Below are 15,647 nucleotides of genomic sequence, written 5' to 3' on the forward strand. Positions count from 1 at the left end.
GCTCGGATCAAAAATACGAAATGGAAAAACGGGAATCAGGACTGAATTTGATTTTATTATTTAATTGGTCCGGTTTACGTGACCCAGACGTTTGGTAATGAGCGGTAGCTCACAGCAGATCACAGCAGCGGTGGTGGTTCTGCGTATGTTGCCGCCCTAGGCGAAATTACTGGCTTGCGCCCTTCCATGTTACTACTACCGCGGCGCCAGTCGGCCACGGCATCAGGCGGGCCGGCCGCGGCACCGGGCGGCATCAGTCGGGCCGGCCGCGGCACCGGACGGTACCCTACCGCGCCCAACCGGTCAGGTCTGCCGGATCTGACAGGTGAGCGTCTGGTGCCGCTCAGCTCAGCTGATTTTTTCGGTTGTCATGTCCTCTTCTTTTAGAGTCACATGCTTTGGTCCTCGAAACAACACGTAATAACTATCCATGGTGGCGGTGATCAGGGTGGCGGGACTGAATGCTCCTGGCTGCTGTGATCTGCGGTGAGCTACCGCTCATGACCAAACTTCTGGGTCACGTAAACAGGACCAATTAAATAATAAAATCAAATTCAGTCCTGATTCCCGTTTTTCCGTTTCGTATTTTTGATCCGTGCCTAAAATTGAACTATAAAAAACCAGGCATATTTTGGATTTTGTTGTTAGATTAAAAAACAAATAACAAAATAACCAGTCACTTTTTCATTTTTTAATTTTTGATTGGCAATTGAAAATAGAAAGAACGAATGATACACGGATTGTTACGTTCTAAAAATAACCCGCAATAGGCGAAATCCGCGAAGTAGTCAGCTTTATTTTTTACAATTATTATAGATGTTTTAAGGCTGTAAAACCCCTCACTACACACTTTATACACTTTTCTCAGGCAGGCATTAACCTTTTCTCACTTTTCTCTCTTGTTTAAACACTCTCAAAGTTCAAACATTTGTAGAAAAATAAGTCCAGTAAAAAAAAAAAAGCATGCAAAATTGCACTAAAAAAATCTGCGAAACTGCGAGGCCGTGAAAGGTGAACCGCGTTATAGCGAGGGACGACTGTAATTAAAAGCATGAAAAGTAAGAACTGACAAAAGTTTAATTTCAGAGGTATGTGTCACTTTTGTAGTTAGTAAAGATATTATATATCCACACACAGCTCAGTAATATTTCACATTTCTGCTGCAGATCCACCGTGACCACATTATATTGCTACCAATCAATGCAATGCAATAGCAGGAGTTTACTACAACTCCTGCTATTGCAGGAGTTGTAGCTTGTTATGCAATAACCATTTTTCTGTCACTTTCCTGTGGTGGACTCGAAGCATCACAGTGTCCATCATCAATATTACCATTCACTCCATATATAGTTGCAGTTAATACAAAAGGAATTCCTCCTTTGCCTCAAATACATACAAAGTAAATGGCAGCAAATCCCATTAGAGAGTCGAGGCAACAATATGTCACTGTAAAGTCAGGAGTGTGTTGCCTTTATAAAACATTGTCTACAGTTTGGTACATTGTGGGCTTACTTTCCCTTCTATCATGGTGTGCAATTTTAATGTCTAAATAAAATTCTTTCTCTGTGAATCAGCTTTAGTGCTTGCTATCATCAGACAAGAAAGAGGGAGTGAGAGTTTTCCATTGCCCGTAACCCCACCACTCCACTCTCCTTTAGCTCCAGCAGGCCTGAGATCATGTCGGAAAAGAACCTTCGAGAACACTGTAACATGATCTCCCCAAGGTATATTTTCTGATCTGGACAATGCCTTTAGATTGGCCTGTTGGCTTTGAGAGGAGATGAATTGGAGCTGGGCTTTTCAGATTGCGTTCGAAGCCGAGCGGAGATAAAGGGGAAGATGAAAAAGACCTGCAGCCGCAAAGGTCAGAGCCATCGCAGCCCATCGATCCGCAGGTTCCTATTTGGAGGAGGATTGGGAAAACTCAGAATGATGTCTCGGAAAAAAAAAAGGGAAGCCAGGGACACAGCAACCGGATGACTCACTTTGAGGCTGGGTCCAATTTCATTAGCTAATCAGTTCTCACCCATTACATCTTCTCTGACATGAACACTAGATGTATGTTGAAGAGCTTAGACCTGCCACTCTGTTGTGTCTCTTTCTGATATGGATACAAACACAGTTGTGGCAGGTTACACTCTGCAGCACAGAGTGTATCTACCCTGGGGCAGTCATAACTTAACTGCTGTCATCAATAATTGTTGATAATCACATGCACACTGTGATTGTGAGTAAAGTTAACATTAACTCAGGTTAAAATTAAATAGTACTACTATTGCTATAGCTTTTATTTGGCGTTTCACAAAATTTTAGTCTGACATTTTTGCCACGTGGTATTTTATAAATACACATCCTTCTGCTATTACCAGCTATTTCAATATTCATCACACTGCAAACGCACTGTGACTCATGCACTCTAACTGCATCTACTGAGAAAATTCTCCATGATACGTACATTTGCAGTTATCAGCCAATTTTAATGTCACAGTTCAAAATTTAGTCATAGTACAAAAAAGTGTACAGGTGTGCGTACACTGAGATTTCATTCTGGTTGGATGGAATCTAAAATGTGCGTCGTTTTTTTTCACATTTCCCTGGAGTTCAGCAGGACATTTTGGTGTTTTTGGAAACCTTGGGAAATCCACTACAATTTAAAATAAAGCTCTGTGGGTCTGAACAAAGCTCAGCCGCACAGCATGCATTTGTAATGACGAAGCCATCAATGGAACCCGCAGAGTTGAAGAGGTTAGACTGATCTGTGTGAATAGACAGAATAAATCAGCAAGAGTGGATCAGTGTAATTCACTAAGTCTAGGTCTAGCACTTTCATAATGAGAAACATCTAGACAGAATCATCCACTGTATAATTTATCTTCATTAGTGCCATGACCATGGTGCAATTAGTGGCTCCTGGTGTCTTAAATTACAGTTACACTGCTGTGTGATGTTTCCTGATTTTGGTTTTACTTATACTAACATTTCTCAGAGGTAGAGCTGCTCTGGAGGCAGAAATGATTCACTACTTGAATTAAAGCTCAGTGAGCGGAATCAAAGAGCCATGTTTTTTTCTGAGATCAAGCTAGCTAACTGACAAAGCTGAATGGCAAAGAAGCAAAATGTTAATGCCGTTAATTCTATGACCATGGCATTCATGATCTTAGAAAGTCTGCAGGCTAACCTAGATACCCAATGGGTAAACTGCATTTTTTTCAATTAGAAGCAGGGTGCAAAGATTTATTACCCCAGTTAGTTCATTTATTACCTCATTAGTTCAGTGTATCATTTTTAAACCAGAAAACCTGCGGTTCATTGGCGGCACCCATTGAGGTTTAACTCAACCAATGTGATTGTGGCTGCACCATTAACATAGTGGAGCCCCCCAGTGGTAACAATGCCTGTTGACGCTACACAAGTTTTACGTTGGCCTATAATGTGTAGCTAGATGATGAAGAAAAACATAACATAGCATTACTTAAATCTAATTTCGACAAAAAATACAAATGCATGTGCAATTCAAAATCCTAATATTTGTAACATGCCCCATTTCAGAACACACAGCAAAAGCTAAACAGAGCCAAGGAAATTACCTTGACCTCTCACAGCAAACATGACTTTGAGTGGCATTGCCCTCATCCAATAGAAGACACCTTCCCGGATTACATACAGCCTTTTGTCTCAGAAGGGCTGGCAGGGATTGGACAAGCAGGGATTGGCGTTTTTTGACTTTTAGAAGATATTTACTTGACTTTTCTTTACCCACTACTGTTGTAAGAATCACAAAAATACATTTTGTACAGGGTTAAAACCTTTTGTTGCCAGTGTGTGGTGTTCTCCCAGCCAAGCATGCAGTTCTCCTTGATGACAGCAGATGGCGCAGCGATCAGCCGTATCCTTAGAAAGTTATAATGGTAATTGATATTATTGGACTGTAATTACATTACAGCCATCGATGGCAGACTGAATTCAAGTGTGTTTCTGTGTCTATGCATGAAAATGTGTGTACATGTACTCACGCGTAAGCAGTTCACACAATATGTGCCTGGATTGTGCTTGTCCATGAATATAGTAAGCATGTTTCCCCCCTTCAGGTTCATGTTTTTTTCACATCACGCCCCCAGTGAGAGCTCATTACTCTCCATCCCTGTAATGTCTATTATCTACAGTCTCTGCATGGCGCTTCCACAGTTTTTACCAATTCCGGTCTATTTTAATCCTCACTAAAGAGGTCAGTTTATATTGGCTGGATGCTGAGAGAGTTTAGTGAAATACGGACAGTTTTTTAATAAATTTTGTGTATCTTGCAGTTTATAATTCAATGCTCTTCTCAGTCGGTTTACAGGAATAGTTTTTTTTAGATGCTCTAAACTCTGTAGCAAAGCGTGATATGCCACTCTTCTTCCCTCATCACATTCAAGGCTGCTGCAGGAGACAAACAGTAACAGCAGACTGTAATTTGTGGCCCTTATCTCTTCATTTCTAAGCAATGTGGCGTGCAGTACAGGGCCTGACACTCAATTTTAGAAGTGGTTACCAACTGTCAATATAATTACACGATTTTAGAAAATCATTTTCTTTCAATTTAATGTGCTTGTCCCATAACAACCTTTAAGCCTATTTTCTTTTCCTTTTCCTTTTCACTTGTTTCAACATGTGAGTTTGTCATCCAGTGCTCAATTCAATCTCTTTAGAATCAGCAGTGGCAGAGGCAGAAATTGAGGCAAGAGGAAGTCTGAATATGAGTGATACTACTATACTCAGTATGTGGCCCAGACTGCATCACGTTTCAGTCAAGAAAACATGAGGTTAAAAGTGGCAGATGTGCTTTTTCAATGCAGCCATCTAAGCTGGAAAATATGCCTGTTTTGACACTCCTTTAAAAATGCAGACCTATGTAAGGCAATAGTTGCACATTTTAGGCAATTGAAAGAACATGAAAAATGAAGAACGCAGGATTTGCTGTCTCTGTGTTGTGAAATATTAATGTATCTCAGCCAAACTTCTGAATCCATATTCAATTGTATTTTATCAGCTTGAATTGACAGCACCACTGGTTAGGACTTGAATCAGACCTGTGCAGTTTGAGCATTTCACTTGCATTTTCAAGTAAAAATCCCTGCGCAGAAATGGGGAAAAAAGGATCCCTGCAAGTGATCTTACCACCACTGTTGCTGAGAAATTCCAAAAATATCGCCATTACAGAATTTACAGTAAATAAGCGTATACAGTCACAATATCAGCACAGTTGCCATAAAATAAAAAGTTGGTTAATATATAGATTTATACAATTCATCTGGATGTCTGGTTTTGTTCACACATGTAATTACCTAATATTTGTCCATTTGAGAGATAAGATGTACTGCACCAGCTCAGATTGATTTTTCATCCCCAAACACACTGCTAATTTTTTCTTTAGAAGGGACTGTAATGAAATCAGGTCAAATTGATGTCACAACTTCAACCCAGGACAAGTCTACATGAAAATTAACATCAGTGCAGTACAAATACCAGCATCGTGTCCTGTTCACCATTAGTTTCAGCTGGACTTTATGGAAATATAGTAACAAGTGTCTGAAGAACTTTCCTTGGCTCAAATCCATTCATTTATTCTTTATCTGGTGCTTTTCTGGGTCCCACTGGCAACAGGCTGAGGAGGGCAGCTCAGACGTTCTTCTCCTCAGCCAAATTCACCAACTCCTCCTGAGGGATCCCAAGGCATTCCCTGGCTAGCTAGGATTTGTAGGAACCCAGCATGTTCTGGGCCTGCCCTGAGGTCTCCTCCCAGTAAGATGTGCCCGGAACACCTCCTCAGGGACACGTCTGGGAGGCATCCTAATTAGATGTCTCAAACTCCCCGACTGGCTCCTTTCAATGTAACACAAGAGCAGGGGCTCTATTCCAAGCTCCTCTTGAATATCTGACCTGCTCACCCTTACCCTTACAGTGAGACCTGCCATCCCGGAAGCTAATTAAAGCCACTTATATCTGTGACTTTATTCTTTCAGTCACCACTCAAAGCTTGTGATAGGTAAGGGTTGGAACGTACATCGACCAGTAAATCAAGAGTGTTGCGGTGGGGTACAATAACCACAAAACTACAGTTTGCTACCCCAACCTGTCTCTAGATATCTGGCTCCATTTTTTACCCTCACTTGGAACAAGACCCTGAGATACTTTATGTTGAATAACTCACTCCCAACTCAAGAGAGACGTGGGGACAAGCACCTGTTAACCACAGAGAACCATGAGAAAATATCATAGAGATCATACAGAGAACATCATGTGCAAAAAGCAGAGACACAACCCTGAGATCACAGTAGTGGACACCTTACAATTCCCAACTGCTCCTAGAAAAGCTCTCCATAAACATCACAAACACAACAACTGGTGCAAAGCACAGGTTTGTCAGAGGCCAACAGCCACCTTGGTTCCTACCATTCCTTGGTTTGAATGTTAAAAAAAGTCAAAGTCATATAAAAACAAGACAAGTTGACCAAATGCTTTCCAGACTTGGACAAAAACAACAACAAAAAAAAAAAAAAATTAACAAAACAGAAATCATACATAAACCCAGAAAAGATAAGCTGTGGTCAGTGGTTAATGTATAAAGCAGATAAAATGTTGTGTGGTTCTCTGTGATGACCAGTAATGCTGTAAATATGGTCTGGGCTAAACAAAAAAAGCAAAACTAGCCTTTCAGCATTTTGACCAGTCAAATGAATACATTTTCCACACCTTACCTGTCCTATGGCAGTCTCAGTGTGTGTCTCTCTCTCTTCCCTTTTACATCAGGGGAATGTTGATCCAGCGAGTTTTCCCATCAGTAGATTAAAACTGCCCTGGCACCTGCCTGTGTTTGCAGTGCACTGGCTGCTTTGGCAAGCAGAACAGGGATGGCAGTAGCAGCGGTGGCAGCAGCCAGCAAATTAAAAGGCTCATTCTGCCTCATCAACACGTTTGATATCTTCATAAGCCACAACACAGACCCTGGGACTCTTCAGCACACAAAAGGCAATCTTTTCCCAATGATGCAGAGCCTTTTTTTAAACCCCCGCATCTTCCTTATATTCAACAGCCTACATAGATTGGCATTGGCTTTGTATGGGTGTAACTAGCGTTAAAATAATAATCCTTGGCATTTTAGTAAATATAAGTGTTGATTTTGTTGTTCTCTACCTCTGATTGATACAACAGAGCAGTGATTCAACCAATATCGGGAAATCATGCTGTTCTAAAGGCTCTGCTAGGTTACGTAGGAAATAGATTTATTACCTTTGCCAAAAGAGTTGGACAGTGGTTACATTTCTTTCAATTCCATTTTTCTGTTTCTTTTTTAGTAGGATATCTGTGAATGGATTTGCATGAAAGTTTGTGGAAAGGCTGGTTTTTGCCAGCATGTGGAACTGGCATATCTTGACACTTCATAGTGTTGGTGGAGGTATGCACACCACTGAGTGTGTTCTAGTTGGGTTTGTTGGTGTGTCAGTGTATTAGACAAACAGGTAGCAATGACCATTTAGCACCAAAGATGGAGACAAAATAAAAAACACCACAGCTTCCAGCAACTATTACACACTGAGCTGCCCTGTTGTGCGATCCCTCTTTAACTTGCCTGGCCTCTTCCATTTAATACCTCTGCCAACGCAGTTGGGTGGGGATTATTTTTTCACCCTATTCCGTCTGTTTGTTTACTTGTTAGCAGGGTATCTCAAAAAGTTATGAACAGATTTGTATGAAACTTGAGGGAAAGGTTGTTCATGAGCCAAGGAAGAACTGATTAACTGTTCATGCCAATTGGCCGTAGTAGGATGTGACAGTGGCAGTGATACCATTAAATTTGCAGGAAGTTTAGTCATGGGGCAAGGAAAAACTGACCTCCTTTTCACACCAGTTGGCTGATGGGGGCTGTGGTGGTCGGCATAGTTAACTTTGAGAGAATATCCAACATGTGGAAATGGCATATCTTGACACCTCATAGTTTTGACAGAGCGATATGTTCTACTGAGTGCAATCTAGTTGGGTTTATTGGTTAATCAGTTTATTAGTCAGACAGCTAACAATGACTATTTAGCATCAAAGATGGAGACAAACAAAAAAAAACACCACTGCTTCCAGCATTTATTGCAGGCTGAGCTGCCCTGGTTAGGCTCTAAGGTGTCTTCCATTTCTTGACCTGATAAGATTGTCTTGTTTGATCTGCAGGGTCTGAGGTTGCCAGTGCAGATTAGGGTGGCTAGGCTGGTTGGGTATGTTAATTGTTTTCTGCATGTTAGTTTTCGCCCTTATTTTGTTTCCTTGTATTTTATTGCAAACTTTTGATTTTTGATTGATTGCTTAATTGCTCATGCTCATTCTCACCTATTTGTAAGGGTGAGAACACCTTTGACAGCAGCATTTAAAGCATCACAGGAAACTCTCGGGGCGCTATTGATGTATAGGCGCACTGCGCAAAACACAGCCAGTCACTGCAGGCACCTGCCAGTGTCCACCTGCTCAGACCTGGTTAACAGCAGGCTACATACAGGTTGTGTTATTTTCATCACTTTAGCTGGTGGAGGTCCGTCCACCTACACACCTCTGAAATAATAAAACCCTGGTTTATGTCATGCTTTTCTGTTTCACTTTAATGTGAATCTCTCATGATGGGGAAAAAAAATATTTCAACACATTGCATTGCATTCTAATGCACATGTGGTGGCTATATAACCATATGAACAAAACTGCAAAGTGACATGGTTAGGATTGGGTATCGTTTTAATTCTTATTGATTTGGTTCCGATTCTGGTTCTGCTTATCAGTTCTTGTTTTGAAGACTGCTGATTCTGTCCTTGTCTGGTGCAAATGTTCAGTAGAGTGAATTATCATGAAAGTTTCTTAACAATGTCACAGTTCTTCGAAAAAAAAAAACCCTCTCTTTTAAAAACCAATTCCAACTTGGACATGTTTAATGCCCTATACATTGCGCACAAAGACTAATGAAATCATATCAGTACAAATGTATCTTGACTGGATCTCAGACAGTGGTGATGCACACTGTGTTCAAGGCCGTATAAATTTAATTTGTGAAGTGTGAAACACTTGTGAGGAGAAAATTTTGATTTTTTCATTCATTTTCCACAATTCTGCACAGTATAATGTAATACTTTCCTGAGCACAATAAAGGTATAGAGCTTAACTTAGAATAAAGTCATGGCTTGGGAATTAGTAATTAATGATTTTTTTGTTGTTGTTGTTGTTGTTTTTTTTTATTTAATGGACATTGCTGCACTGACATCATAATATTAAGTAAATGATGAAAGGCCTGTCCCAGCGTATCAATCTATCATCAATCATTGTATGTGTGTGTGCGTATGTCATTTTTTTTTTGTCTATCTGGCTGGACACTCTAAGAGGATGATAACCATTTGGTTTACTGCCCTTCCTCTGTGTCTGCAGCCAGAAGCCAGTGCTGTTGTCAGAGCAATATCTTTGTTGTTCTGAGGGGGGCATTGTGTTTTTGTGGCTTCATTTACTTTGCCACAAAAGTCCCGTTACAAGACAAGAATTTTCTGTTTTTGCCATACTTTTATTCTCGTCAGGGTGGAGAAGACTTTGAAGCAGCTTTCATACCAGTGGTTCTCAATTGAATGTTGGAGAAAAATATTTTCAGCTGGAGATAACCAGTGCAGTGCTTTTATTTTGAACTAAGAAAGAAATAAAATGATCGTCTTTATGGGTCAAAGTCAAAATTAAAATAAGAATTTTCATTGGATGATGTCATGAAAATATGTCGTTATTTTTAAAGAAATAAAGTGAATTTCACATAGCAGTCGGAGAGACGCATGACCAATGCATGAAGGCATTGTGGATTACTGCACTGAATGTTAGTTTATGCGTGGACTGTCACCGAATGACTTTGGATGAAAATGGATGCCGAGGAATCGTTGAGAACACCCTAATCGAACCCTGGTGTGTGCCAGGTTTTCAAACCAGAGTCCGGTCGAGAGAGGTGGTCCTGGGCTGGTTCCAAGCAAATTGTGGAGTGATTCATTTGAAGTTAGGACGAAGAACTGCACTCACAGTGCCAACTGTGGGCTGAGAAAGGAGTTCATAACCTGATGGTAATGCAGTTTCTAACACTGTTACAGTATCTCCAGCCTTCCATGTCAGTACTGGGCTCTGATGTCCAACTGGTATATTCAATGATTGGAGCTGCATCGGTCTCTCACGTTGCTTTTTGTTAATCTTCCTTTGATGCGCAGACAAAAGGAGGATGACTCTAATAGACGTTATATACCATTGCTCACACATGTCTTTATTTATTTCATTGGCTTCTGGTTTTGTGCTACATTCAGGTGTTGGGAAAGCAGAAGAATGGTCTTCCATTGTTCCATTGTTCCGCTGTTGTTAATAAGCAAGCACATTTTGTTGGTTTGGTACCATGGTCTGTTTGTATTTGAAGCGTGTGAAAGCCAAGTACACCAAATGAATAAAAAAAAAAACAATGTATCAAACAACTTGCTAGTTCGGATCATGCAAATAGACTATTCAGTGTGAAAGCTACCATAGTCTCTGAGTTCTAGATAGTTTTACAGCAGCAGAGGAAGACATATCTGAGCAAAAATAACACAGTTCCAGCCCTATGTGCTTGTACCCATTGTTGTGGTGGAGTCATTAGACCTTATGTCTGACTTGAGCCACGAGTCCTCAGTGTTCAGGTTCAGACCAAGTCACTAATGTTGAGTCTGAGTCAAGTCTGAGTGGAATTCCCCATAACCTGTGTCTGAGTCACGTCTGGGTCCAGTTTACACTACCTGTGCCTGAGCGCAAGTCACCTGTCCATGTCCCAGTTGACTTTGAAGCTGGGCTCGGAGCCACTTTTTTTCTTTGTTTTTTCAGCTGACATTAACATCTTTGGCTATGTACCTAGCTTGCTCATGGAAGTTACGTTTCACCTCTTCATGACTGACTTTTAAGCAGCTGGAGAGTCAGTCACTGAAGTCATGCGGTCATTTTTGTGATAATGTTACCTAACGTTAACATAAATACTGACGAGAACACAACTAACAGCTGTCTACTTTTCACATTAGCTCGCTTACTTTTCTGGATACAGCCTTGACAGATGTCTATTAAAATTTGATGTTGTCCCCGTCTTTTGTTCAATTATTCATCGCTGATCGAGCATCTAGCTGAGCTTTTGGTTGAATCCATCATAAAATACGTGTAGGCAAATCACACCCCTCGGGGAGTTTCCCTCAGCATCTTTTCATGCTGCACACTGTGAGCTGGTGGGAGGAAGTTGAACTCACTTAGGTTCTAACGCAGTACAAAACAGCATGAGGCATGAATGGCGTTTCTGCTGCCTTATTTAGGAAGTAAAGAAGGTCTCTACACCTCTGAAGAAAAATAAAGACAAGAAAGAAAGGAACAAAAAAAGGTTGACTCCTCAAGGACAGCTTCCGAGTCCAAAGGCAGTTAATGCACAAGTCCGAGTCATCAGTGCTTAAGGCCAAGTGGAGTCACAAGTCATGACGAAACACAGTTCGAGTCCTGGATTCGAGTACCACAAGTCCACTTGTACCCTTAATAAAGGTTTAAAGTTTCCTTCAAATTCGCTACAGATAAACAGATCATTTCTTTCTTCGATGCATTGAGGCGGGGCTGCCAAGGGAAAGCAGCTCACACGCCTATGGAACATAAAGCTGGTTGTCAACTTTGGTTCTGCCATTTATTTGACAGTGATAAAGGAAATAATGACCATGGTGTCAGTGCCAGTTACAGTTATTACACCAGAAAACTCCTGTCAACACTCCTGGAGGAATACAACATTCACACATACTAATTGCCAAGGAAAGCTTTTCCTGTTTCACCTCAATTGAAAAACCCACTTGACAACAGAACAAAGGCGATAAACAAAAGGCAGCGTTCATACTTTGGAGGGTTTTATCAATAAGTAATCTGTTTTCATTGTTTCATTTGTTCTTCAAACACATTGACTTCTAGCCGACCCCTTCTTGTAATGAACTCACTCATCTCGGCTTTCCCCTCAGCCTCCAGTGGCAGAAACCAAAGTGCCATTATGTTATCAGCCATTTACACACTGCACTCTCCAGGGCACACCTCTTCATCTTTTAAACACTTCGCAATTTCGGCAGGTGATAGTATGAAATAACCTCGCGTCTTCAGTGCACAAAACACCAAGGCATTTTAAGGAATAAAAGATTGTTTGGTTGGCCCTTCGATGGGTGAGGCGACTGAAGGGCATCGGGGTGTGTTGCCGTCGTGGACAATAAGCTGTTTGTCTTCAGATTTATTCACTGGTGCAAACCCAGTAGCCCCGTGATATCACTTCATATTTCTAACATGTGTGTGCACGTGCATGTGTTTTCTGATGTGGAAATAAATGATTTTTCTTACATTTTTTTGTTGGTTTCATTTGGTGTTGTGCCCCTAACATACCAAGATATTCAATGGTTTCGGCTAAAGAAAAAAAAAGCGTATTCTACATGTTTCCAGGTGATAAATATGTTCATCAAAGCAGTTTCTTTGATGTTAGGTTACAGGGCATCTTGCCATTGCTAGTAACACTGACTAAAGTGTCTATGTTCCCAAGCTTATTCTGTCAAAAACTACACTGAAAATATGAAGGGATCTTAATAGTGGTTTATTCAGGAAAAAAAAAAAAAATGTGAGTTGAAACAACATTTTACCTGCAGACCAAATCTCATTCTAGGCAAGCACTATCTGAAGATACACTTGTTGTGTATGGCCTTATTTCCCAGAGATTCTCCACTATGTGCATGATAAGATCAAAATCAAATTTCAGCTGCTTATCAAGATGCTAAAATTTGGCCTAAAGGGATTGATAGTGCTTGTTACCACACTCCACCAGTGCAGTCTTCCTGATGAACTTGAATTCTGTGGCCTAGTTTCCCCATATGTGCCGAGCACTGATTAGCAGGGATAATGCATAACATGGCGATACACATCTTCCTCCATGCCACTTTATCATTTGTCTTCTTGTTAATCTCTTGTAGCCAAAGATAAGACGCTAATCCAAGTTTATAAGAAAACTGAAGGAGAAAGAAAATAGTCCCCCGCTCTGTCTGACATACATTTACTGAACAGAATTTAAGGTGGTAAATGGTGCTGGTTCATGAATCAAGGACTTCCACCTGTTCCGAACTGAACAAGCGAGCAAATAAACGGGCAGCAAGAAAACGTGTTTACTCATTTTTGTCCGGTAAAAGATGGGGAAAGAGCACAAAATAAGTAAAAACCTCCTGTTTTGGGGTTGTTGTTTTTTTTTTTTTTTTGACTATGGCTTTGTCACACCCCTGTCCAGACACTTTCCTAGGCGGTAAACATTTTCATTGCACTGCTGTACACCATCTCATGAGGTTTATATTTAATAATATACTTAAATATGTTGTTTTCTTGTCTTATTTCAGCAACAAGGAAAAATCGGGGTGACATTCAACATAGGCATCGTGGATATCACTGTTCAGGAGAGCAGTACCCCAGTGAATGATGGGAAGTACCACGTGGTCCGCTTCACCAGGAACGGCGGCAACGCTACCCTGCAGGTGGACAACTGGGCTATCAATGAACACTTCCCAACAGGTACAACATGAATACCAATATGTATATAGAGATTTTTATTAAATCTCCTCTGGACAAATGGAGCGGTAATGAATTGTTTGCAAATTTCAGCAATGAAACAATGAAAAATACCCATCCCTTGTGCTTAAGTGTTGAATACCCAACATAGTTTTAGAAATACTAAAAAGGTAAACAGGCAAAAGGGACCACTTCATCATGCAAGAGTTTAAAACACTTCACACGTTCAACCTCACTGGACAGCATCTGCTTGTGAGACTGGAGCAGCATTGTTAAACCCTCTGCTCAGCCGCTCCTGTTCTCTCTTTGTATCTAACTTATCCTTTTAAGCTTTAAAGTGCTCGGTTTTAATTGAAGCACCAGCATATGCCAGCAATTAGCACACAGTGGAGGACATTTGTTTGCCCACATGCAAACTGAGGCAGTAAAACATAAAAAGGCCAATCACATATGCCAGATAGATAATCCCTCTTAACCTTTTATTTCAGCAAAATCCAAAATCTTAATATATGAACCTCCTGGGGGTAAGAGGGTAGTGGACACAGGGGACAAGGCGGTATGTCCCCCTCACGTCTGGAATCCCTCTGTCCCCCGTACTTTATTCCACCTACAAACTGTTATATTTAATCCAGTCACTAAATAGTTAACCTGCGTCTGATCCCTGTTGCATCATTTTTTTCTATCTTTGTTTGTGAAAGGCATCAGATGCTTTTGAAACCCTTTTAATCCCTTGAAACCTGAGCAAGTTCACTTGAATTCTTTCAGAAACATGGGGGAAGAAGGCATCAAGCAAATTCATGAAGTGAAGTGAAAATAATTAGCAATAAATTAGTAAGAAAAACAAGAAAATTGCCAGAAAATTACCAAAACAAATTACAGACAATTAATAAAATATGACTGTAGAACTGGCCAAAAAAAAGTAACATAATTATGAATATACAGTATGTTTTAAAGTAAATTACAATAAAATTGATAAAAAAAAAAAAAAAAAAGTAGGCCAAAAATTTGTTGAAGAAAATTCAAGAAATTACCTTCAAAAACTGAAAAGGTGACATAAAACCTTTTAAAACTTAAAGCCCATCCACAGGCTGCTGGGTTTCAAAGGGTTAATATGTACACACAATAAAAGTGACACAAACCAGATTTGATTTATTTGATATACTTAATGATAGACACATATATGCATACATACATGTTAAGCCTGAACATTCCAGCACTCGCTTTCAGGTGAGTGCTGGAATGTCCAGAAAGCATTTTCAGAAGCATACATCTCAGCAGCTGGCAAAGTAATCACTGAGTTGTTGCTGTGTATCAGCCCTGTGCAGACATGGTGTGTTTGTGTTGGGGGCAGTTGAAATCTTACATGCTCCCTCAACCCCTAACCGTTGTGATGGCCTGCCAGCGAGCCCAGCTGACTGAGCCTCTACAGCCTCTGAGAGACAGTAAGGTCTTGTCCAGACTGCAGGCAAATCACATTTGCTTCTCAAATCAGATCTTTAAGACAGACTGTCCACAGGAGAAATGTACAGAGCCTGCCAGCAGATGATTTATTTCAGCGCCTGTCCACAGCCTTTTGTTCTGTGTCGTCCTCCATGTCGCCCTGCTAGCAGCAGCAGGGATTCTGCTCAGCCGCTCTGCTGCACTTCCCTCACTCGGGATTTGACGTTGTTGTGTGTTGCATTGTGAGTGACATGACAGATAGTTTGAAATCCTATTTGAGTGTCCAGAGCGTCCACACTGAGACACATTTGTAGAAATCCAGTTGGGATCATATTTCAAGCCACCTCCAAATGTGGTTTGGATATGATTTGCAAAAATCACATTTCATGTATTTTTTGGCTGCCAGACCTGCTAAAATCAATCTGGATACAATCTGGATATGACAGAAACAGATTTGGCCTGGCAGTCTGAACAAGACCTTGCTGTCATTCAGAGGCTGTAGAGGCTCAGTCTTAAAGCCGGAGTGAAGATAAGGTATGAAATATGAAATATGAAGCCAGACAACTTAAGGAATCCACTGAGGTAAAGTATGTCATAGTTGTTGTTAAGCG

At 40.7% G+C, this 15,647-nt stretch overlaps 1 protein-coding gene across 1 annotated transcript in view; it reads left to right on the forward strand.

The window, feature by feature from the left end:
* nrxn3a (neurexin 3a) overlaps positions 1–15,647 on the forward strand; it is a 445,490-nt gene that overhangs the window by 373,322 nt on the left and 56,521 nt on the right. Inside the window, exon 21 of the mRNA XM_030044763.1 lies at positions 13,428–13,599. Coding sequence (XP_029900623.1) covers positions 13,428–13,599 — 172 coding nt within the window. The remainder of the gene's footprint in view (positions 1–13,427; positions 13,600–15,647) is intronic.

Source organism: Myripristis murdjan, chromosome 22, assembly GCF_902150065.1.
Source record: "Myripristis murdjan chromosome 22, fMyrMur1.1, whole genome shotgun sequence".
Lineage (NCBI taxonomy): Eukaryota > Metazoa > Chordata > Actinopteri > Holocentriformes > Holocentridae > Myripristis > Myripristis murdjan.